Source organism: Lepidochelys kempii, chromosome 4, assembly GCF_965140285.1.
Source record: "Lepidochelys kempii isolate rLepKem1 chromosome 4, rLepKem1.hap1, whole genome shotgun sequence".
NCBI lineage: Eukaryota > Metazoa > Chordata > Testudines > Cheloniidae > Lepidochelys > Lepidochelys kempii.
This window is the reverse complement of record NC_136383.1, coordinates 87,512,029-87,537,742: the sequence shown is the minus strand read 5'-3', so window position 1 is coordinate 87,537,742 and position 25,714 is coordinate 87,512,029. Positions and strand designations below refer to the sequence as shown.

At 42.1% G+C, this 25,714-nt stretch overlaps 1 protein-coding gene and 2 long non-coding RNA genes across 4 annotated transcripts in view; 1 reads left to right on the top strand and 2 right to left on the bottom strand.

Moving 5' to 3' along the window:
* The window catches only part of LOC140910607 (uncharacterized), a 65,351-nt gene extending 49,211 nt beyond the window's left edge, over positions 1-16,140 (bottom strand). For both annotated transcript variants that reach the window (XR_012158662.1, XR_012158663.1), the window contains exon 1: positions 15,934-16,140. This is a non-coding gene — a long non-coding RNA (uncharacterized LOC140910607). The remainder of the gene's footprint in view (positions 1-15,933) is intronic.
* LOC140910608 (uncharacterized) overlaps positions 1-25,714 on the bottom strand; it is a 102,738-nt gene that overhangs the window by 59,039 nt on the left and 17,985 nt on the right. The gene's annotated exons all lie outside the window — the stretch shown is intronic.
* TRMT9B (tRNA methyltransferase 9B (putative)) overlaps positions 16,024-25,714 on the top strand; it is a 39,963-nt gene continuing 30,272 nt past the window's right edge. Inside the window, exon 1 of the mRNA XM_073341959.1 lies at positions 16,024-16,190. Within this exon, the coding sequence (XP_073198060.1) occupies positions 16,153-16,190 (38 nt within the window). The 5' untranslated portion in view covers positions 16,024-16,152. The remainder of the gene's footprint in view (positions 16,191-25,714) is intronic.

Genomic DNA, 25,714 nt, shown 5'->3' with positions numbered 1-25,714 from the left:
ACTGTGTGTGTGTGGGGGGGAAATAAAGGAGCTAACATAGCTTTTTAAAAGATTATTCTTGGTTTGCATGCAGTAACATTAATTTAAAAAATTGCTTTATGGCTTTTCTAATTTTCTAATACAGTTCTTATACTCCAATTATTTTAGATTTAAATGAACTGCACACAATAGCTTTTTATTTTTGTAAAGTAATATCAGGCCAGTCAGAGCCAGACAACATAATTCGCATGCCTGATACTAAACTACTGTAACACTGGGGAGGATGACTCAGATATATTGTTTAAACAATTTTCCATTATAATTCGATTAATAATTTCTGGCATAAAATGAGGAGCATAATTAATGGTTCATATTTGATTAAAAGCATTTTATTAACTTAAACCTTTGAGATAATTTGACAGAAATTATAAAATGAAGCTAAAGAAAGAAACTATAATTATTGTATAGTAATTATAAACAATTACATTTGTAGCTAGCTGGAATCTTATGGACTGGTGAAAGACAGACAATTCAGAGTTGGAGCTAACGCTCTGCCTTACCTCATCCTATTGAAGTGGAACAGTATGAAATGTGACTGGAACGTAAACATGCCAACTGGTGCGTCGTATAAAAGTACAGAAGATTCTGGAGGTAGGGACTGTCATTTGCTGTATTCATAGATTAATAGATTTTTAAGGCCAGAAGGGTCCAGTAGATCATCTAGTCTGACCTCCTGTATAACAAGGCCATAGGACTTCCCTGAATTAATTCCTGTTTGAACTAGGGTGTATCTTTTAGAATAGAAAATCCAATCTTGATTTAACATTTTTGAGTAATGGAGAATCCACCACAACCCTTAATAAGTTGTTGCAATGGTTAATGACTGTCACATTTTTATTTGTGCCCTATTTGCAGTCTGAAATTTGTTTCTCTTCAGCTCCCAGTCATGGGATCTCATTATTTTTGTCTGTTAGATTGCAGAGCCTTCTATTATTAAATTTCTATTCCCCATGTAGGTACTTAAAGACCCTTAACTTTTTTGTTGATAAGTGAAGTAAATGGAGATCCTTGAGTTTCTCCCTATTAAAGCTTGTTTTGTAATCTTTTAATCATTCTTGTGGCTCTTCTCTCAACCCTCTCCAATTTTTCAGCAGCCTTCTTGAATTTTGGACACCAGAACTAGACATAGTTTATAAATGTCTTACTTTAGTAGGTTTCAGAGTGGTAGCCATATTAGTCTGTATATGCAAAAGCAGCAAGGAGTACTTGTGGCACCTTAGAGACTAACAAATATATCTGGGCATAAGCTTTTGTGGGCTAAAACCCACTTCATCAGATGCATGGAGTGGAAAATACAGTAAGCAGGTATATATACACAGTACATGAAAAGATGGGAATTGCCTTACCAAGTGGGAAGGTCAGTGCTAACAATTAAAGTGGAAGTAATTTCCATACTAATTTTCCCCTACCGTTACTCACAAGTTCTTGTCAACTGTTTGAAATGGGCCACCCTGATTACATTGGCCTCATTAGCACTACAAAAGTGATTTTTCCTCCCGTTGTATTCTACTGTTGAGAATAGCCCATTTCCACTTTGTTAGCACTGACCCTCCCCTCACGTGGTAAGGCAACTCCCATCTTTTCATGTACTGTGTATATATACCTGCCTACTGTATTTTCCACTCCATGCATCTGATGAAGTGGGTTTTAGCCCATGAAAGCTTATGCCCAAATAAATGTTGTTAGTTTCTAAGGTGCCACAAGTACTGCTCATTGTTTTTACTTTAGAAGCTGCTTCTTAACATCCTCCTGAGTTACTGCTGGAATGGAAAGTATTTATCATCAATATATGAATACATCAGCTGGCTTTTTCCATAACAGAAATACTTGAAGACTTCTAAATTTCCTTCGTTATTATTGACAATTCTACCATCTCCATCTAGTAATAGGCCAATACTATTATTAGAATTCCTTTTGTTCCAAATATTCTTAAACATTTCCTCCTATTGGCTTTAACTCTGCTGGTCATTGATTTCTCTTTGTGTCCTTTTGCCTCCCTTATCAATATTTACAATTCCTATCATCTAATTTATATTCATTGATATCAACTTCTGTTTTTTCTCATATGTTATTTTTATCTATATGTCTAGTGTCTCATTCAATGAGGCTGTGACTTGCTTGAGCCCTCTAGACACTACCATAATATAAATTATAATATTAAAATTAGTCAGCAAGCATAAATAATCTAACTAGTTTAATCTATGCATAGTCAGTCTTTAATACAAGTACAGTAGATCACCAAAATTTATCATAATCTTTGGATGCAAACATTTGAAACTGGACAGTAATGAAGTTCTAATAGATTATTATTTTGGATCCATATTAATTTTAATTGATAAAAGCCAACTTTTGTATAGCAGCACCATGGGAAGGTGGTATCACTTCATCTTTCAGCGTAGATGTTAATTTATACAGTCATAACATGGAGATACTTTTGCTCTTGAATTTAAATAGACATTGCGCAGAAATTAACTTAGAAAGCCCATAAAAACTCAGGGCACATTCCTCAGCTGTGCAGATTCCTCTAAGCCACCTTTATGCCTCCCCAAATCCTGATGCTGATTACAGGGCCAAGTGAGCCCCTTGCACAAATTACAGCAGCCACAATGCTGCTCTAATCTATGCCAGCTAGAACAGTTCTTGAGGGATATTCTGCCAACAAGGGAGCTGCGAGTCAGGATTGAGCAACTTGGGCTGACCCTGAGGACTAGCCAGGCCAGCCACCAAGGTGATTAATGACCTGAGCTGGGTTGCGATAGGGCTACCTGTTTGGCCGGCTGCCTGATTGGCTGAATGCAGCCAGAAGGCCTGCTTTTAAGTTCAGCTGCAGTGGTGGATTACTGGCTGCTCAATATATCTGCCTTCAGCTATGATTGCTCCTGTCCTTGCCTTGCTTCTGTTCTGCTCCAGCCCTGTTCTTGACTCCCTCCTGTCTTGCACCAGCTCTGCCCCGTCCTGCCTCTGTCCAGCCCAACCCCACGTTTCCTTTCTGGTTCCCAACTCCTGACTCCATCTCTGACCCTTGACTCTGGCTCCTGATTCAATGTGGTTTTACCCACTGAGATGGACTGCTGATGCCTGGACTCCTGACACTGTGAAGTATATCACACTCCAGCTCCATCCCCCAGAAGTCCTTTTCCTGGCCTCATTTGGCCCCAGCATGTCGTATGCACCAGGAGGCAACTGGAGGGGGGCCTGACGTAAAGCTGATTACACCTCTTTTATGTCAGCCCAGGATTGCAGGGCAAGGAATCCTCCCTTGCAAGCCATGGAGTCATAGGGGAACTATTTTGTTGCCACTACTCTAGCCTAAGGGCAAGAATAGCCACAATTTTGCTTGTCCCTGGAAACCCCTAGGGGAGTTTGGTGACTCATGAGATGGTGAGAGGAATCAGTCTTCCTCTTGGTTCCTCTGGTCATTACTCATGTTTTTATGGCTTAATGAACATAGCTATCTACAGAGAAACTGCTCATACACTTGTATACTTCATTGCAGGTGACAGCTTTCTAATTAAGTCTGACATTACCATAGTGTGTGTATAGTTCTTATCCATTCCTCAGTTTTCCTCAAGTTCTAACATAACCTTGTTTATCGTAACCTGGCACTGTATGTAGAACGCTAATAGTTACAAGACCATGGTCTAAGGTGAAAGGCACTGCAGCTATATACTTCTAATTGGGTAGGTGATGAACAGAAATAAAGACTGGTTTCTGATCTTAAGTACACCTAAGCTATGACTACACTTAAAATGTTACAGTGGCACAGCTCCAGCTGCACTGCTGGAGGGCTTCAGTGTAGACACTACAGCGAGGGGAAGGGTTTTCCTATTGCTGTAGTAAATCCACCTTTTGGAGAGGTGGTAGCTAAGTTGAGAGAAGAATTCTTCTGTTGACCTAGTGCTGTCTATCCCGGGGCTAGTCAACATAGCGACGCCTCTCCAGGATGTGGATTTTTCACACCCCTGTGAGATTATGCCGATATAAATTTTCAGCATAGACCAGCCCTGACTTTACACTCATGTAACTGCAGTCTTTATCTACCCTCTGTCAGAGGAGAATCAGTGATATTAGTAAAACTTTGTTCTGGCCCAAACTGCAGAAGTCTGATTTTTACAACTGACGGCAGATCTACACTTAAAACACTGCATTGGTGCAGATGCACTGATGCAGCTGTGCCATGGTAGCTCTTAAGTGAAGATAGTCCTAGGCTGATGGGTGAGGAAAGAATCTACTAGAGCTTCGCCCATAGGTGTAGTTAATCCACCTCCATGAGAGGGGGCAGCTATGTTGACAGGAGAGCTGTTTACACTATGTCATGCGGGGGTGTGGATTTTTCACCTCCATGAGTGATGTAGCTATACTGATATAAGTCAGTAGTGTAGACCTGGGTTGAATTGAGGGCAAAACATGGCCTTTAACTTAGTCCAAACTTACGGTGTTGATCTGAGGGAAGAATCAGTGTCTTAGTCGGTCACAGATGGCCAAAAATGCCTTCATACATTATAGTAATGCTGTCAAGTATCAGGGGGTAGCTGTGTTAATCTGTATCCACAAAAACAACAAGGAGTCTGGTGGCACCTTAAAGACTAACAGATTTATTTGGGCGTAAGCTTTCGCGGGCTAGAACCCACTTCATCGGATGCATGGAGTGTAAATTACAGATGCAGGATTATACTGACACATGAAGAGAAGGAAGTTACCTCACAAGTGGAGAACCAGTGTTGACAGGGCTAATTCAATCAGGGTGGATGTAGTCCAGTCCCAATAATAGATGAGGAAGTGTCAATTCCGGGAGAGGCAAAGCTGCTTTTGTAATGAGCCAGCCACTCCCAGTCCCTATTCAGGCCCAGATTAATGGTGTTAAATTTGCAATGAATTTTAGTTCTGCTGTTTCTCTTTGAAGTCTATTTCTGAAGTTTTTTTTTTCAAGTATAGCTACTTTTAAATCTTTTATAGAATGTCCAGAAAGATTGAACTGTTCTCCTGCTGGCTTTTGTATGTTACTATTCCTGATGTCTGATTTGTGTCCATTTATTCTTTTACGTAGGGACTGTCTGGTTTGGCCAATGTACATGGCAGAGGGGCAGTGATTTTTAGTCCCAGATCCTCAAGGGAAGAAATTCAACTGTGTTGGATTTAGCATCTAGATCTCTAAATTAACTGAAAGATGTTTAAAGACCTGTAGTCAGACAGCAACATATTGACTACAAACAGAAGGGGAAACTTAAGAACGCAAAGATTAAATTCAGTCCTAGGATAGGTATGTAGAGCCCTCACTTAAGTTGTATGAGGGCAGAGAATGGCAGTAACTTATGCACTAATGGCCTGATTCTGCTAACCTTGCTCTTGCTGAGTTTCTTCATCCTCAAATTGAGTTCAATGGAACTACTGAAGAAATAAAGTGCAACTCAATGTGAGTAGCAGAATCTGGCCTTAAATTTGATCCACATGCTCCTGTTTCAGGTGGAAGCATAGGAAGAATATAGGCATACTGATAAATAAACCTTCTTTTCATAGAATTGTAGAATATCAGGGTTGGAAGGGACCTCAGGAGGTCATCTAGTCCAATCCCCTGCTGAAAGCAGGACCAATCCCCAATTTTTGCCGCAGATCCCTAAATGGCCCCCTCAAGGATTGAACTCACAACCCTGGGTTTAGCAGGCCAATGCTCAAACCACTGAGCTATCCTTCCCCCCTGCCCCCATTTTATTCATAAGGTGTCATTTCCTGGGGATCTGATTTCACAAACAATCAAGATAGGGACATCTGTAGATCCACATTAATGTACCAGGGCAGAATATTGGCAAATCAACATTTAAGGAAAGAGTCTACTAGCAGCCTCTTAAATACTTAACAAATTTACAAATATCTAAAATACACAGAACTAATCAGAGGGCAGACTTTGGCCCTATTTGATTTCATCCATGAAGTGTTTTAGTTTAAAACCTTTAGCATGTCTGCGAGATAACTGCCTTTTGATGTGTCCTTGATGGAATTGGTTTGCCAGAATCATCTCTGTGAAATTCCTGGAATGAGAGGAGTAATAAACTAAAATGCTTCAGTACTGCCAAGGAGAACAGCTCTTTGAACAGTAGATTTAAGATTTTGCGTGGGCTGAAGACTCAGAGGTTACACTTTCTCCGTTGTGCTTAAATTTGAAATTCTAAGGAGAATATATGTTAATTTTTTAATTTAAAGAAGTTTTATTGTTTTGTAAAAAAAGACACTGTCATAAATATAAAGGGAAGGGTAACCAGCTTTCTGTATACAGTGCTATAAAATCCCTCCTGGCCAGAGGCAAAGTCTTTTTACCTGTAAAGGGTTAAGAAGCTCAGGTAACCTGGCTGGCACCTGACCCAAAATGACCAATGAGGGGACAAGATACTTTCAAATCTGGAGGGGGAAAAAAGGCTTTTGTCTGTCTGTGTGATACCTTTGCTGAGAACAGATCAAGGATGCAAACCCTCCAACTCCTGTAAAATTAATAAGTAATCTAGCTAGAAAATGTGTTAGGTTTTCTTTGTTTTGGCTTGTAAAATTCACTGTGCTGGAGGAAATGTGTATTCCTGTTTTTGTGTATTTTTGTAACTTAAGATTTTGCCTAAAGGGATTCTCTATGTTTTGAATCTGACTGCCTGTAAGATTATATTCCATTCTGATCTTACAGAGTTGTTTTCTTATCTTTTTTTTGTTCTTATAATAAAGTTCTATTTTAAAGAATCTGATTGGGTTTCTTGGGTCTTAAAAATCCAAGGCTGGTTTGTGCTCATCTTATTTATTCTCAAGCCTCCCCAGGAAAGGGGGTGCAAGGTCTTGGGGGGATATTTTGGGGAAACAGGAACTCCAAGTGGTCCTTTCCCTGTTCTTTGTCTAAATCACTTGGTGGTGGCAGCATACTGTTCAAGGACAAGACAAAATTTGTGCCTTGGGAAAGTTTTTAACCTAAGATGATAAAAATAAGCTTAGGGTGTCTTTCATGCGGGTCCTCACATCTGTACCCTAGAGTTCAGAGTGGGGAGGGAACCCTGACAGACACAAAGTAAGAAATGAAAATATATAAAAACAAGGGTACCTTCCAAAGAGAGAGAAAAAACAGGAATTGGTAATGCATGTGTTACATAAACGTACATTACAGACTATACAAAACATCACATATTCAATGACAATTATAGTAATTACTTACTAGATTCCAGACGCTAAGGAGAAAGACTGCTTGTTACAACTGTAAGCATAAATTCTCTTAAATGTGTCTCATTAGAAAGGAATATATACAATTTTAAAAAATAATTTTAATAGCTGTTACCAAGACATGTGAAGTTTCCAGTATGCATATCCACTGTACTTTATAGTATCTTTTATGAATATTAGCAAAATCATAATAAATATATTAATATCGATTTTATATTTTTCTAGGATGGATCTATATTTTTTTCCTCCAGAACAAATAGGAAAAGGCCAGTATGAATAAATATTACGTGTGCTGTCTGACTCATCCAGCAATAGAACCATTCCGAGAGCTGTGCATTAAACATTTTACTTGTATTCATAAAGCTTTACAAAGCAATCGAGAAATTGGATGACAGATCTCATTTGTTGCGAAGGTTCTTTCATACGTTCTCTTCCTCAAGGCTTGTCTACATTTGAAACAGTACAGCAGCACAGCTTCAGTGCAGCAGCTATGCTGCTATAGTGCTTCAGCGTATATACTCACTATAGTGACGGAAGGGGTTTTTCTGTCAGCACAGATAATCCACCACCCCCAGAGATGACAGCTAGGTCAATGGAAGAATTCTTCTGTTGACCTACTACTGTCTACACTGGCGGTTAGTTCAGCTTAACTACACTGATCAGGGGTGTGAATTTTTCACACTCCAGAGCGACATCGCTGGGTTGACTTAACTTCTGAGTGTAGATCTGGCCTCAGTAGATGATGGAGTTGTCACAGTGTCCACCTCCCAAATCTTTTGTAAACCTACCAGTAGTGTAGCTGAACTGGCTACTGTGAGTCCAATTCTGTGAGAAACTGAGAACCCTCAACTCGCATTTACTTCAAGGGGAGATGAAGCCATCATGTTTTCCCTGTAAATGTGTAGGTCTAATTAAACAAAGATTTCAGAAACTATCTAGAAACGTAATAATGGGCATTGCACGTTTTAACCTAGGCAAATGAAAAAATATTTTGCCCTTTCTCTTATACTCAACAAAGCAGGACATAACTCTTTTCCTTCTCTGAGTCACCACTTCTCTTTCCCAAGCCACCTCATCTCTTTTCTTCCGGTTTAGCCTCTCATTTGGCCACCAAACTGCCACCCACAGCCAATGCTCCTGGTGAAAGCCTGCTGGGTGGACAGCTTTTTCCTGCAATTAAGCGGCTTCCCCAGTCAGTCTGACCCTTTGAAATGTAGTACTTAGTAGGCTGTCTGTCCAGCCCATGTCTAAAGCTGCATTTGCTGATAACAGTTTATGGTAGAGCTGGTTGGAAATTTTTTGATGAGACATTTTTCACTGGAAAATGTCAATTTGTTGAAACCAAAACTTTTAACAGAAATGTAGCTCTTTAAAAAGGAGGGTTTCTCAGGTCCAGGATGGAACTGAAAGAGCCCTCCTCCACTCTAGCATAGCCAATAGCTCGGTGCTTAGGGCCAGCCCTTAGAATAGGGGAGAACAAGGTTCCAGTCCCTACTCTGAATTGTGAAACCATGAAATTTTTCACAAAATAGAATTCTTGTTTTCTGGCCAGTCCTAATTTATGGCTTTGATCCTGAAACTCACTGCATGTGGGCCTGAAATAGGAGTTCTATATGAAAAAAAGATGAAATAAAAGATAGAAATAAATGAATGCTTTTTAGGAACATAAGTCCTATGTGAATTGGTACACTCAGATATTTGGTATAGTCAACCTTTTGCTTTGATAAGAACTCAAATTGTTTTAACAAAACATACTTTTTTTTCTTTTTACGTAAAAGCTGACAAATTCCAATGATAGTAGAAGCTGCAGTGATAATTCATTATTTTAGCAAATGCTGATGTAATTATATTTGTTAGTTTTCACACAGCATTATTTTAGATAGACTCACACACTTCCCTTTAGTTGCAGGTATTTTTTTTTCTTTGCTATAAAGAAGAAACAATCTGCTAAGAAGCACTAAACATTAATCTGCCTGAACAAATACTTATGTTCCCTAGACGAGTCTTTCATAAGTTCTGAAATCAATATCTAGGGTCCTACAGTTTTGAAACCTCTAATACTGACTCTGCTTTCTCAAAAGTACATTCATATCCAGAATAAGGCTACAGCTACACTACAGCTCTCTTGGGTAGCCGCTCTAAGCTGACGGGAGAGAGTTCTCCCATCAATTTAATTAACCCCCTCCCAACGAGTAATGGCATCTATGTCTGAGAGAAGCTCATAAGTTATACCGACATAAGTGGTAGCCTGAATATATACTGGAATACTTCCAGTTTACATCTGACAATTATTTTAAAAATTGTAGACTCTGCAGCAGAAAACTATGTAAGAAACTTAAGTTGTACTGCAGGCCAGATGGAAAATTTACAGGTGCACGTTACTCCAGTGTAGGGTCAGTCAGTTACTCATTGAATGTATACATTTATTTCAAAGTTTTGTTGATTAATTTAAGTCAAAACTGAACAGAAGTAAAGAGAAACCTATGACTGGTCCAGATTCTCCTGCCCTTAAACTGGGCCAGATTCTCAGCAGGTGTAAATAGATTTCTGTGGAGCTACATCAATTTACTGCAGCTAAGGATCTGTTCTACTGAATTGTACCTTACCCCCAACTTAGTCAATGGTATAACTCAGGAGTAAGGTAGGAGTTATTCTAAATAAGGGTGTCAGAATTGGGCTCCCTGACATCAGTTAGGGTGCATTTGTGTTATGTAGATTTCTGGGATGAACACTGCTACTGTATTTCATAATTATTATGTTTTAGTTACACTTTTTGGGAAACTAGTAGGATTGGATCTAATTTAGCTCTGTGGTAGGATGAAATGCCTGTCTAGCTTTCACTTACAGGGACAAATGCTGCTTGCTTTACATATGGGAAACTCATTGAGTAGTCTCACTGAAATCAATGAGTGAGGTGAGTAAGGTGAACAGAAGTTGGGTATTAATGCTTGGCTGTAATACTGAATAATATGCTTAGCATTTACACAACATAATGCTTTATAATCTCTAAAGTGCTTTACAAATCTTACCTAACTAATCCTCACAGCAACCCTGTGAGGTAAGAGATGAAAGCCACGGCCTGAAAAATTTCCCCAACACCAAATTTCCTGAGCATTATATGTACTAGCCTGGGTGGAAAAAACAAACACCCACACAGCCAGGCCCCAAAAGACATGCAGGTTTACTTTCTAATGCAATAGCTTCACTCCACTCACAATAAATCAGCTCCAAACCCCTCTGCAAATAAATCCCTTTATGGATCTGACCCACAAGTGGCTCCCTAGGCCCACTCACCCAGTCAAAATTTCTACTCCCCTAGGCAAGTCCTAATAAAGTATACATTACTCTACCGCTCTTGAGATTTAGGTATTTTGACTTTCTAACACAAATTATAGCTTCTTCAAGAAAAAATCAGTTGTAGTAATGCTAACCTATGTACACTCATGTACCAAAACTCCTATGTGATCCAATTTGTGAGTTCCAGCTGGGAAACTTTTACAAGCAGCACAACACTTACATCTTGTTAAACTCAAGATCGAGAAAACTCCCAACCTTACGAATTTCGTGTGCAGACCAAATGTACTAAGATAAAGTTTCAATGATTATCTAATCATTACATCTTGATAGAAAATAAGTCTCTGAAAAATCTTCAAACTTTGCATAAAAAAGGAAGCAACTACTTTACCTTGTGACACTTTGTTGGAAGAAAACCAAGTACAGTAGCTAATACTTGCCACAGAGTATATAGATTTTCAAATACCACTGCCTCATTTCTAATAAGCCAGTGCGCCATTAATTAATAAGTATGCTAGCAGGGAATTGATGTTTTCCTTTTGATTTAGTTTACTGATAACTCTCACTGTAAAGCTTGTGATTTGAGAGCTGGTACTCTGTATGAAGGAAGCTTATAAAAATATAGCATTGTATAGTATTATGGGAACGGGCCTTGACTGAAAGATTTATGATATGGGACCTCATTCACCACTGCCTTGAACCTGAGAAGGGAGTGCAAAGATGGTGTAAAATAGTAAAAGCTGCCACTGAGTCAAAACTTTTATTTAATTCACCATTAAAAAATAAAAAAAAACATTATCCAGTGGAAAGAGTTCCAGATATATGGATTTTACAATACAAGGTAAAGAGAAGCTCCCATTTTGAAAAGTAACAAGGAAGGGGTAGAGAGTCCCACAATGTAGTAGTGCGATAAGAGGGTGGGAACATAAAGGAATGTGTATTTGGCTAGTTTCACATGCTTGACACTTTACAGAATTTTAAACTTTCCAATTTCTGCAAAAAATGAGGCAGGTGCTATACAGACAACAGCCTCTTTTACTACACAATCCTGATCATTCCCTGTCTGTCCTATGCACTGAATGAGGCAGGGATCCACTGGAAAAAAATAATATGTGATACTGTAATAAACCTCTATCATAATGCATAAGGGGGGTGAATTAAAGTTGCATAGGAACTCTGAATTCTGGCATTTCCTAACTTTTGAGTGCTTGACTTTGCAATCTTCATGTTCTCTTAACTTAGGCTTTTTGGGTGTAATTTAATATTAGTAGAGTACTGTGGATGGATGGTGCTTAAAGGATAAAAGTATTCTAGTTTACGTAGGTTCTTCTACCACCCACTTCAGCGTAGAATATAAGCGCCATTCAGTAGTGTATTAATTATCTGACTGATATCTATCATGTGGTTCATTCTTTCTTCCTCTTCACAGGGGGCAGAGCCTGCACTAGGTATAAGCAGGCTAAACAATTTCATAGGGCCCCAAGCAGCTCAAGGGAACCTCCTATTCACTTTTTATTATAAGAACTTGCCAGTGTTATTACTGGGGGGGAGACACAAAATATTCCTGCTTAGGGCCCCCATTGGGCTAGCACCAGCTCATTCAGGGGGAGAACTGTGCACGCGGTGCAGGGTTTTGGATTCTTTTAAATGTACATACTTCTCTGTGTTAATTTTAGAGATTGCAGGTTGAAGAAGTACACCTTGCACTTGGCTTGGAAGGTGCTGATGTTTGCGATACCAGTTAGTTCCTGTGTAAATTCATTGCACAATCATAGAATCATAGAATATCAGGGTTGGAAGGGACCCCTGAAGGTCATCTAGTCCAACCCCCTGCTCGAACCAGGACCAATTCCCAGTTAAATCATCCCAGCCAGGGCTTTGTCAAGCCTGACCTTAAAAACCTCTAAGGAAGGAGATTCTACCACCTCCCTAGGTAACGCATTCCAGTGTTTCACCACCCTCTTAGTGAAAAAGTTTTTCCTAATATCCAATCTAAACCTCCCCCACTGCAACTTGAGACCATTACTCCTCGTTCTGTCATCTGCTACCATTGAGAACAGTCTAGAGCCATCCTCTTTGGAACCCCCTTTCAGGTAGTTGAAAGCAGCTATCAAATCCCCCCTCATTCTTCTCTTCTGCAGGCTAAACAATCCCAGCTCCCTCAGCCTCTCCTCATAAGTCATGTGTTCTAGACCCCTAATAATTTTTGTTGCCCTTCGCTGGACTCTCTCCAATTTATCCACATCCTTCTTGTAGTGTGGGGCCCAAAACTGGACACAGTACTCCAGATGAGGCCTCACCAATGTCGAATAGAGGGGAACAATTACGTCCCTCGATCTGCTCGCTATGCCCCTACTTATACATCCCAAAATGCCATTGGCCTTCTTGGCAACAAGGGCACACTGCTGACTCATATCCAGCTTCTCGTCCACTGTCACCTCTAGGTCCTTTTCCGCAGAACTGCTGCCTAGCCATTCGGTCCCTAGTCTGTAGCGGTGCATTGGATTCTTCCATCCTAAGTGCAGGACCCTGCACTTATCCTTATTGAACCTCATCAGATTTCTTTTGGCCCAATCCTCCAATTTGTCTAGGTCCTTCTGTATCCTATCCCTCCCCTCCAGCGTATCTACCACTCCTCCCAGTTTAGTATCATCCGCAAATTTGCTGAGAGTGCAATCCACACCATCCTCCAGATCATTTATGAAGATATTGAACAAAACCGGCCCCAGGACCGACCTTTGGGGCACTCCACTTGACACCGGCTGCCAACTAGACATGGAGCCATTGATCACTACCCATTGAGGCCGACAATCTAGCCAGCTTTCTACCCACCTTATAGTGCATTCATCCAGCCCATACTTCCTTAACTTGCTGACAAGAATACTGTGGGAGACCGTGTCAAAAGCTTTGCTAAAGTCAAGAAACAATACATCCACTGCTTTCCCTTCATCCACAGAACCAGTAATCTCATCATAAAAGGCAATTAGATTAGTCAGGCATGACCTTCCCTTGGTGAATCCATGCTGGCTGTTCCTGATCACTTTCCTCTCATGCAAGTGCTTCAGGATTGATTCTTTGAGGACCTGCTCCATGATTTTTCCAGGGACTGAGGTGAGGCTGACTGGCCTGTAGTTCCCAGGATCCTCCTTCTTCCCTTTTTTAAAGATTGGCACTACATTAGCCTTTTTACAGTCATCCGGGACTTCCCCCGTTTGCCACGAGTTTTCAAAGATAATGGCCAATGGCTCTGCAATCACAGCCACCAATTCCTTCAGCACTCTCGGATGCAACTCATCCAGCCCCATGGACTTGTGTACGTCCAGCTTTTCTAAATAGTCCCTAACCACCTCTATCTCCACAGAGGGCTGGCCATCTCTTCCCCATTTTGTGATGCCCAGCGCAGCAGTCTGGGAGCTGACCTTGTTAGTGAAAACAGAGGCAAAAAAAGCATTGAGTACATTAGCTTTTTCCACATCCTCTGTCACTAGGTTGCCTCCCTCATTCAGTGAGGGGCCCACACTTTCCTTGGCTTTCTTCTTGTTGCCAACATACCTGAAGAAACCCTTCTTGTTACTCTTGACATCTCTTGCTAGCTGCAGCTCCAGGTGCGATTTGGCCCTCCTGATATCATTCCTACATGCCCGAGCAATATTTTTATACTCTTCCCTGGTCATATGTCCAACCTTCCACTTCTTGTAAGCTTCTTTTTTATGTTTAAGATCCGCTAGGATTTCACCATTAAGCCAGTCTTTGAGTGGCCCTCAAGAAAGTTCTGTCTCCTGCATGGACAAGCTTTACCCTTATGGCAGAAAGTTCCATTGTGCCCAAGTAGCAGAGCTATCAAACACAGACTTCATCCTAGTGCTTTAGATGATCTTTTAGATATGCTGGCCCAGGATATTGCACCTTCAAGTTAAGGACCAAGACTTTGAACTTTACTCAATAGTTCTGATATATTTAATACAGTATTAGTTTCATGTTTCCTATATGTATGCTTCTCCAGTTTGGTTTTTATAGTGTTCATGAGTTTTATGTATTGTTATTTGTCCTTTGGACACTATCATTAGTGGGTAGGATTTTCAAAAGCATAAGTGACTTAGGAGCACAAGTCCTGGTGAAAGACAATGAGATTTGTGCTCCTCAATTAACTGGGCACATTTGAAAATTCCACTCCTGTATAAATAGATTCTCTTTTTTTTATTACCCTAGTAAAGTGTTACATATTTTTAAGAGTATAAGAAATGATAATTTACTGTGTTTAAATTATTACAGTGGGAATCAGCACAGAACAATTGCAAGCAATGCAGAATGATGGAGGCAGCATTAATCATAAAAACCCTCCAGAGAAATAAAACCTTGTTACAGACAGTTTCTGTACTGTGGGAGACATCTGTGAGAGGAAAACTATAAATTGAAATTGTAACAATGAGAACTGACTACAGCATGAGTAAGAACTTCAGAAATAAGAGAATCAAAGTAAGGATGAATTCTGACCATGTTCCTGAGGGACAGGCAGATGTCATGGAAAAAGGAAAAATGCAAGGAAAATCTAAGACTGGGTTCAAGGATGACTCTTGGGGCTTGATTATCCTGACATTTGCTTAACATAAGGCCCCTACATTTCCAGCCACAGGAGCAAAGCTAAGGGCGAGCAGCAAAAGCACAGCCAGAGATGTGGGAGAAAAAGAACATAACCCTATGAATGGTGACTCAGTCATATCATGAGAACCTTCCTGACTCCAATTAACAGATTATTCACATTTCTTCTCAAATGATCCCTTTTACTAAATTCTTCAGCTGCTCAGTTATTTCACAGTAGTAAGGAGAGCAAGTGAGACCAACTGAATAAGGGACCCTATGTAGTTCAGAACAACAATCATACTTGATATATTTACTCTCTTCCCTTGGGATCTAGGTCCCCTGTCACTTTCCTGTCTCTCTGACTTCATCTTCCCGACTCTTCATGTCAACGTGCGGCTGCTCTTTTCCCTTCTGCTAGAAAGCTCCTGCTTATGTAACACCCTCGGTGCCCCCGTCACATCAGCCTTCTTCGCGGGGGAGCGCCACAGGTTTGGAAGGGCGTTTGTTCCCGAAGGATCCCTTCACACTCGCCTGCCGCTAGCTCTGGTTAGGAGGGGGCAGGATCTCCCGCTGTCGCTTTCCTGCTCTCTCCCTGGAGCAGATCTCGCCCACGCCTTTCGATGGCCGGGGAATCAAGGCTCCCTATTTATAGCTTCTGCGCCCTGGCAGGTGTGCAGCCCCCCGCTTCCCCGCTCAGCCACAGCCGGGGCGCACCCCCAGCCCGGCCCGCCCCAGGCTGCGGAGCGCGCGGGGGCTCGGAGCCCGGGGCCCGAGAGCAGCGCCGGGCGGGCAGGGGCCGGGAGGGGGGTCACATGAGCAGCCTCGCCTCACCTTGCTGCGCTGGGCGCGGGCTGCGCGCTCTCCGCGTCCCGCTCGCTCCCATCCTGGCGGCGGGGAGAGCGGCCCCCGCCATCCCGCAGGCAGCCGGGGGGAGGGGAGGACGCGAGCGGAGCCGGGCAGCGGGGAGAGCCGGGCAGGCGCCGCCTCCCAGGGCAGGATGCCGCAGCTGCTGCCCGTGGCCGGCACCGGGTGCGCGGACGGAGGCGGCGGATGAGGCAGCTGCTCACGCCCCCCACCGGCAGGTGCAGGTAAGTGGGGAGGGGAAAAGGGCCGCAGCCTGTCCCTGAGATGGAGCCGGCAACCGCGGCTAATCCGAGCCGCCTCCTGGCGATATGGCATGCGGGCTGCTAGCGGTGTGCACGCCCTGCTCTGTATCGCTACGGACCGCACACAGAGCATAGTATAGTTATATACCGTGCACACACACACACTGCATGGTATAGTTATATACCGTGCACACACACACACTGCGTGGTATAGTTATATACCGTGCACACACACACACTGCATAGTATAGTTATATACCGTGCACACACACACACTGCGTGGTATAGTTATATACCGTGCACACACACACACTGCGTGGTATAGTTATATACCGTGCACACACACACACTGCATGGTATAGTTATATACCGTGCACACACACACACTGCATAGTATAGTTATATACCGTGCACACACACACACTGCATAGTATAGTTATATACCGTGCACGCACACACACTGCATAGTATAGTTATATACCGTGCACGCACACACACTGCGTGGTATAGTTATATACCGTGCACGCACACACACTGCGTGGTATAGTTATATACCGTGCACACACACACACTGCATAGTATAGTTATATACCGTGCACACACACACACTGCATAGTATAGTTATATACCGTGCACACACACACACACACTGCGTGGTATAGTTATATACCGTGCACACACACACACTGCATAGTATAGTTATATACCGTGCACACACACACACTGCATGGTATAGTTATATACCGTGCACACACACACACTGCATAGTATAGTTATATACCGTGCACACACACACACTGCATGGTATAGTTATATACCGTGCACACACACACACTGCATAGTATAGTTATATACCGTGCACACACACACACTGCATGGTATAGTTATATACCGTGCACACACACACACTGCATAGTATAGTTATATACCGTGCACACACACACACTGCATAGTATAGTTATATACCGTGCACACACACACACACACTGTGTGGTATAGTTATATACTGTCCACAGACACACACACACACTGCGTGGTATAGTTATATACTGTCCACACACACACACTGCGTGGTAAGTATAGCTATACACTGCATGCACATTCTATATACTTTGCAAACACTAGATCTAGATGCGAATGCCATATGTCTCTGAATGCTCTCTGGAGTGAGTGTATGGATGTCTCTGCCTGCCTGTGCCTGTATTTTCTCCCTCTCCACTCTACTATCCCCGGCTGTAACTTCTTCCACATGCTCCCTCTTCTGTTTTGGAATCACTAACTCTCAGTTGTGCTGGCAACAAGCTGCCTCTTTGAATTGCCTGACTTTTCTGTTCCCTGAAAGGAAAATAGGTCAAGTCTTTTTAACAAAAGACAAAAAAGGAGAACTCAGGATTCAGCCTGGGTCTGGTGATTTTGGGTTCTTACAGGGCTCTAGAACCCTGATCCTGAGGTGGATTATTGTGCTGGTTACTGGCTTCTTTGTCTATTTTGCTGCTCTTGAAAACTTTTAATTACTTTGCAAAGCTTCATTCCCCCTCCCTGCCCTCTCCTCCCCTTCAGCTGGAGGCACTGCAAGATGTGCCAACTTCTAATGATAAGGGGAAGAATAAAAATCTCACTTTTAATATTGCCTCTCTCTTAGCCTCTTTGTTCAGGCGGTGGGTCCACTTCAAGACAGGGAAACGTGCTCGTAATCAGCTATGTCTATACCCTGGTTGCTGTGCCAGGAGTGTAGCTGCTAAGCCGTGACTGGCTGGTTTCTCTCCCCATATTTAGTACTCAGCTAGCGTTTGCATATGCATGGACCAAACACACTTTCCTTGAGCAGCCTCCTGGGAAGCTATATGCTATAACCTGGAATGTGTTTAGCTTTTGACACTTCCCAAGTAATTGTGTATTTTCATGTTATTTCTGTTTTTGATAGTTGGATTTAGCACCAGTTACAAAGAGTGGGTTATTATTTGAATACGTTTTTCAGTTATGTAGCAGTACTTTAATAAGCAATTTTTACAATTCAAAGCAAGTAATCGGCAAAGTGATATGTTCTGTTTATTCATTCTTCAACAGTATATTCAAATTGTTATCCAAGTATTGCTTTTGTAATTCCACAGTCCTTAGTGCTGCAGATTAATAGATGTTTAATGAGCATTTATAGTCTGATTTTTCATAAATGCCGAGCTCCTGAGCCCACTGACTTCAGTGGTAGCTGCAGCTGCTCCGCCTCTCTGAAAATCAGGTATTAGTTCTTTTTTCTTTTGCAAAGAAAGAGATGAGCATAATTATTTCAACAGCAGTGCTGGGTTGATGTGATACAGAGGCTGAAATTCCACGCTGACATCCATTGTTCATCTTGACTTTACCAAGCTGTCATGTGAATTATGCCTCTGCAGTTTATGATTCTGAATGTGAGAATCAGGAAAGAGAGATGAAAAACACCAGAGGCAATCTATGCACATGAGCTGTAGAAAAGGTCATTGTGGCAGCTTGGAAAACCCAAAAGGCAGATTCTTTTGAAGGACAGTATTTCAAAAATGCTTTTCATTACTACAGTTTATTTTCAGGCTAATATTTATATTTCAGTTATACACAACCTTTTTTGTAGAAAATCTGTTTTAGTGATCAGATTTGTACCAACTCAAGAAGAACCTTGGTTTTAAAGATGAAATTAGTGTACTGATCTTAAAAGTAAAGATTTAATTTACGTTGTCTTTTTGTCATAGCTTATATACAGAGATATTTCAAAGGCACTGGTCATTTTACTTGTCCAGAGAGATGCAAAAGTGAAGCAAGGACATTTGCATAGATAATTTGGCTATGCATTTTAATATTACCTGTGTCAAAAATATCCTCAAAGGGCTTTTGTGCATTCCCAGACTATATATATTCATTTATGTAAGTGAAACTGCATTTGTAGAGAAAAGAAACAAGCTAGTCTTTATAATTTTTCTCATTTGAAAGTTGTATAAACCTTATTTTATGATTGAGCTCAATTCCACCCTCAGAGTTGGGGAGCAGATTCCAAAATTTAGAATAATTCATGTAGTAGAGGGACAGCCAATGAACAGTCTCCATTAATAAGTTTTGATCAACAGATGTTTTGCCATCCATTCTTGACTGCTGAACCAGAACGTGGAATGACAAAATATTCTGCAAGTCAAGACTACTCACAGTGCATACAAATAAGCATGTGTCTAAATCTTTGCAGGAACAGGGCCTAAATATGCAAGTGTATGTCTGTATGTTGGAGGAAGACGGAGCGGGGGACATGTATGTGAGAAAGCCATATCTAGAAATTTGTCCCCAGCTATACCTGTAAACTTAATGCTATTTGTATAATGCTCAGAGATCTATTGATATATTTACATGTGCAGAATCAAACCCATTCTATTTACATCTTTTTAAATAATTTAGTAATGCCCAATTTATTTAAATAGTTCAGTCTACACTGTCACGGTCAGGGCAACTGCACCTCTATTTCCCCTCCATGGTCTAGCAAGGGCACCCACTTTTAGGCTTCTGGGTCCAGCTGTCACCTCTCTTGGGCAGAGACCTATATCTCTCTCTCCTCACTGTTTTTTTTTTTTTTTTCCTTCAGGCTGAACAATTCCCTGCCTACACTCTTATTCTCAGTGAGCCAGACTGCCTAGCCAGGGCATCTGTGCTTTGCTTTCTCTTCAGAGGCTTCTGCATAGCATAACTGCCTGCAGTTAAAGTTAGCACACAGCCCTTTATAAGCCAACGCATGTGTTAAGGTGAAATCATTACAGAGAAAATATTAGAAGAAACTACATGCATGCTGGAAAAGAGATCACCCCTTGCCCCCAACTCCAGCAAAGATTCTAGTAAGAGTCACTCCCTCAAACCTGTCATAGGCCATATAGCCCTCCCACCAAGTTAGTGTGGCACTGCACTTACTCCTTGCCTCAGTTTCCATTCCCAAGCCAATAACTTCACTTCAGACACTCTTGACATGTGACTCAATAATACCCTCCTTAGGACTTGTTTATTACAAAACCTCATACAAAGGGGGCCATAACAATAAGTCCCAAATAAAGAAAAGGTGCTTCTGGTTTTCAAGGTTCCTTTATAGTCTTTCCTCTAAGTTCTGTTCTCAGTCTTTATGTCTCTCTTTTTGGCAGGAGACTCAGCCCCTACTCCTGGAGCTTGGGTAGTTCAGGCAGTTATTGTCCCCCTCTTTACTAGGAGTACACAGCTCTCCTCCTGGAGCTGGGTTGCAATTTATCTCCCTTAACTGGTCCCATTTAGTCCTCAGGCTCAGAGGGTTTAGCAGCCTTCTCCTGCTGTAGTTTGCTCCCTATTAACCCAGGACCCTTCTTACTCCTTGCAGTGTCTGCAAGCATCTGCCCTACTATGAAGGAGGAGTAGCATTTATGCTGTCCCCTTCTCCCGGCTCATTTCTTATTGGCTATGTGACAGCTGGCTGCCCCACCCTCTGCAAGGTTCCAAGCCTTTAAAGATACAGTTACAGGATTCCTTCTAAAAGTTACATCTTCCTTTCTCCCTATCTTCTCAGGCTTTGTGTATCAAATCACCCCCAAACTCTTATAGGACTATGCCATGTGACAGACAGGACTGACCAGTAGGAAGTACTGCCCTTAAGGGATATACTACCCCACCACAAACCCCACATAGGGATTTTTCTGTGGTTGCAAGTTCATAACTGCTTTAGCTCAGAACAAGAATCAACATGAATTGGATAATCTTTCCTTTATACAGTTTGTGCCTTTGATCTTCAGATTCCAATAACAGGTAACCAGTATATAATCATGCTCTCCTCAGGGTGTAGCTTCAAAAGGCTGGGGTTTTGCATAACCAGAGATGGGAATTTGCATTCACCTCTCCCTAGAGATTCCCTGGGCAAACCACTTGACACTGTCCAAAAGTCTTTTGTTGTCTGGCCCATTGTTCAGTATAGTCCTTTGAAATTCAGAACACTTCCCAGGGCTCACAATAATATATAACCTTTGCATTTTATACAGTGTACTCTAAAGATACTTAATTCAGTCAGGTTTTTCAAGGATATTGCAGGAAATTGCCATATAAGTGTCATATACCACTAGTAGGCATCTCTTTTTCCAAGTATTCTAGAGGAAAAATGGAATTGATATTTCCTAACTACAGAGGAATAGAGAAAATATTTCTCTCATACTGTGGCTTTATGTAACTGATTTAAAATACACGTTTGGATCTATGTGTCAAGTGGTTCTCAAAAAAGTTTAGTGAAAATACAGTGGCACCAATGGAACTGTATGTTTGTTTTTTTTCCAATAACAAATCATGCATTTTGGGCAAAATGCTGTACTCAGATCTGTACATAATGACCTAAGAAAAGTGAATTAAATTTGTGGAGTGAAGCTGAGTTTTTAGGAATTCTTCCATAGATCCATGTATATTCCATTCTCCAGATGGAGTAATCCGTTTACAACTGGGTAAAAGCAGCAGGAGGTCAAGTAACTTGCTTAAGATCACAAACTTCACTAGTGACTGAGTTGTGGTCATAAATGCAGGTCATTTCAGTTGATGTCAGCCCACTGTTCTCTTTCCACAGTGTGAGAAAAATGCTTAAAAAACTCTGTACATTCACCTATACCTGGATCCTATATCATTGAAGTCAATGGGAGCTTTGACGTGGACTCCAAATGGGTGCAGGATCAGGCCACTAGGTAGTGAACCTGGCAGATTGTGCCATTGGCGGGAGGGAGAGCTTCTGCATAAGGAAGGTGTCAAGGGGCATGCTACAAGCCTGGAAGAGTGCAAGGAAACACTGGGAAATCAGGTCCCAAGTCTTTGGAACCCAATGCTTTTGCACAATGCTTCCTTCTCTGTGCTATTCCATATCATAACAGCCTGGCTCACTCAAGAGAGATGCTGCCATTGACTCCCACACTATGGCTATTCACTCATTTTATCTTTCATAGAATCATAGAATATCAGGGTTGGAAGGGACCCCAGAAGGTCATCTAGTCCAACCCCCTGCTCAAAGCAGGACCAATTCCCAGTTAAATCATCCCAGCCAGGGCTTTGTCAAGCCTGACCTTAAAAACCTCTAAGGAAGGAGATTCTACCACCTCCCTAGGTAACGCATTCCAGTGTTTCACCACCCTCTTAGTGAAAAAGTTTTTCCTAATATCCAATCTAAACCTTCCCCACTGCAACTTGAGACCATTACTCCTCGTTCTGTCATCTGCTACCATTGAGAACAGTCTAGAGCCATCCTCTTTGGAACCCCCTTTCAGGTAGTTGAAAGCAGCTATCAAATCCCCCCTCATTCTTCTCTTCTGCAGGCTAAACAATCCCAGCTCCCTCAGCCTCTCCTCATAACTCATGTGTTCCAGTCCCCTAATCATTTTTGTTGCCCTTCGCTGGACTCTCTCCAATTTATCCACATCCTTCTTGTAGTGTGGGGCCCAAAACTGGACACAGTACTCCAGATGAGGCCTCACCAATGTCGAATAGAGGGGAACGATCACGTCCCTTGATCTGCTCGCTATGCCCCTACTTATACATCCCAAAATGCCATTGGCCTTCTTGGCAACAAGGGCACACTGCTGACTCATATCCAGCTTCTCGTCCACTGTCACCCCTAGGTCCTTTTCCGCAGAACTGCTGCCTAGCCATTCGGTCCCTAGTCTGTAGCTGTGCATTGGGTTCTTCCGTCCTAAGTGCAGGACCCTGCACTTATCCTTATTGAACCTCATCAGATTTCTTTTGGCCCAATCCTCCAATTTGTCTAGGTCTTTCTGTATCCTATCCCTCCCCTCCAGCGTATCTACCACTCCTCCCAGTTTAGTATCATCCGCAAATTTGCTGAGAGTGCAATCCACACCATCCTCCAGATCATTTATGAAGATATTGAACAAAACCGGCCCCAGGACCGACCCTTGGGGTACTCCACTTGATACTGGCTGCCAACTAGATATGGAGCCATTGATCACTACCCGTTGAGCCTGACAATCTAGCCAGCTTTCTACCCACCTTTTGTAGTGCATTCATCCAGCCCATACTTCCTTAACTTGCTGACAAGAATACTGTGGGAGACCGTGTCAAAAGCTTTGCTAAAGTCAAGAAACAATACATCCACTGCTTTCCCTTCATCCACAGAACCAGTAATCTCATCATAAAAGGCAATTAGATTAGTCAGGCATGACCTTCCCTTGGTGAATCCATGCTGGCTGTTCCTGATCACTTTCCTCTCATGCAAGTGCTTCAGGATTGATTCTTTGAGGACCTGCTCCATGATTTTTCCAGGGACTGAAGTGAGGCTGACTGGCCTGTAGTTCCCAGGATCCTCCTTCTTCCCTTTTTTAAAGATTTTTGGGCAATCTTTGGGCAAAGATTTTTCTTTGTCCAAGGGGAAGCTGTAATCATGGAGGCGGAGTGCACCTGTAAGAGAAGCATTAACTTTTGCATGGGTTTCTTCTTGGACATCCACCATTTTTTGAAGAGATCATTCCCTGGCACCCTTCCCCCTCAGAAAACCCTCAAAGCCAACTTGATGGGGCTAGGGTAAGCTCATAGAGAGCAGGAAGCATGCTACATAGCTGCTGTTCCCCCTTCCATGAATTTTTGCACATCTTTGCTCCCTGAAATGCACCACATAGAGGAATATTTGATCCTTAATTTTCAGTTGTTTTCTCTTCATAATTTATTTATAAGACAAAAATAATAATGTTGTTACTTAGTAAAAATAATAAAAGTCAAGAGAATATTGATAGTGCTCTAGAAACTAATTTTTGTAACTGTCAAGTCATGTTACATGTTTTCCTTCTTATATCATAACAAAAACAATTAAATGTTAATAAACAAACAGGGAAAAATATGTGCAGCTTAAAAATTCAGTTTTTCTGAAGCAGAACATTAGTAACGGAGATATGATGCTATAGCTATCTCATAGACAACTGTGAAGGAGTCCACTTGTCAGAGTGGTGCCGCCTGCTGGCCATCTCAGGGATTAGCTCTCTGAGCCAGCACGCTGTGTCATGGTGGTGCCTCTCCCACCGCCTTCTCCGCCTGCAGACCTGTCTTAGCCCAGGAACCACTGTGTCTTTTTCATGACTTGGCCCTCCCGACCATGCTACCACCTGTGTCCTCCCCCCCCCAATAGCAGCGGGGGGAAGTATCTCCCAGTTCTATAATCCAGCCACTTCCCCAGTGGTCAGTGGGGGAGCATGGGGACCCAGGCCCACCCACTCCTCCCAATCCCAGCCCAGGGACCTTGTAAGCTAGCAGCCTCCTGCTGCCTCTCTTTAACTTGTCTACTAGAGCTGCTTCAATTCCCTGAGCCACTTCCCATGGCCCAAGCACCTTCTTTGCCCTCTTCTCAGGGCCTCCAGCCAGCACATCCCAGCAGCCAGCCAGGAGCTCCCTCTTGCTCTCCTGGTCCCTGCCAGTAATTGCTCTATCGAAGGTGCTACCTTCCTGCAGCCCGCTAAGAACAGTCATCTCTCCTTGGGTTCCCTGCAGCAACAGACCCTGTTCTGCTCTGCAGCTCCCTTTTAAGTAAGCCTGCTGGGCCCTGATTGGTTGCCCCGTGCAGCCTTTAGCTGATTGGCTGCTTCCTGCACATCCCCTTCCTTTCTGGTTCGGGGTGAACACCCCATAACAACAACATTAGGTCTTTCCGTGCTGATCAGGAAAGATCACTTCATCTTCACAGATCTCAGAGACTGAGGGTTGTCTATATCTAAAATTGAGGTTGACCTAGCTACATCGCTCAGGGTTGGGAAAAATTTTGTGCCCCGTGAGATGTAGTTAGGTTGACCTAGCTCCCACTGTAGATACAGGTAGGGTGATGGAAGAATTCTTCCATTAACCTAGCTACCGCCTCTCGAAGAGGTGGATTACTGACACTGATGGAAGAACTCCTTCCATCGATTGCAGGGAGTCTCTGCACTACAGTGCTGTGGCAATAGTAGGTGTGCCTCTGTAGCAGCTGTAGTCTAGACATATCCTGAGGGTCAGATCATCAGCTGGTGTAAATTGGTATAGCTCATGTAGGGCTGTTAAGATGAGGTGATCTTTCAATGGATTTTTTTTTTTTTACTTCAATAGATCTATTCTGATTTATCCCCAGTGAGAGTCTTGCCCAGTGTTTTGGACTACTAGGCTGCTATGACTTTACATTTCTCAGTCTTTTAAGAACAGCAGCAGCTGTGGGCCAAAATCAGTGGTGACTTGTACCCTATGGAAGTATGGCTTATTCTTGGATTTGAATTCAGGGAACCATACATTTCTTGAGTTATTATTGTGGCTATAATCTCCTTCTATTGATATAACATCATGTATTGAAATTATGCCTTTCCTAAAAAAATGCTTCTTGTTCCCCACATATTCCTTCCTCTATCAACAGTCATTTGGAAAAGTCCGATGAAGTGGATAAAATGCAATAAAATATCCATCTCTGTAAGAATCAGCTAAGTATTTTAAAAATACGGAGGGTACATTTCAATATTGGGAAAGAGATTTATCGCTGTTAGAAAACAAAG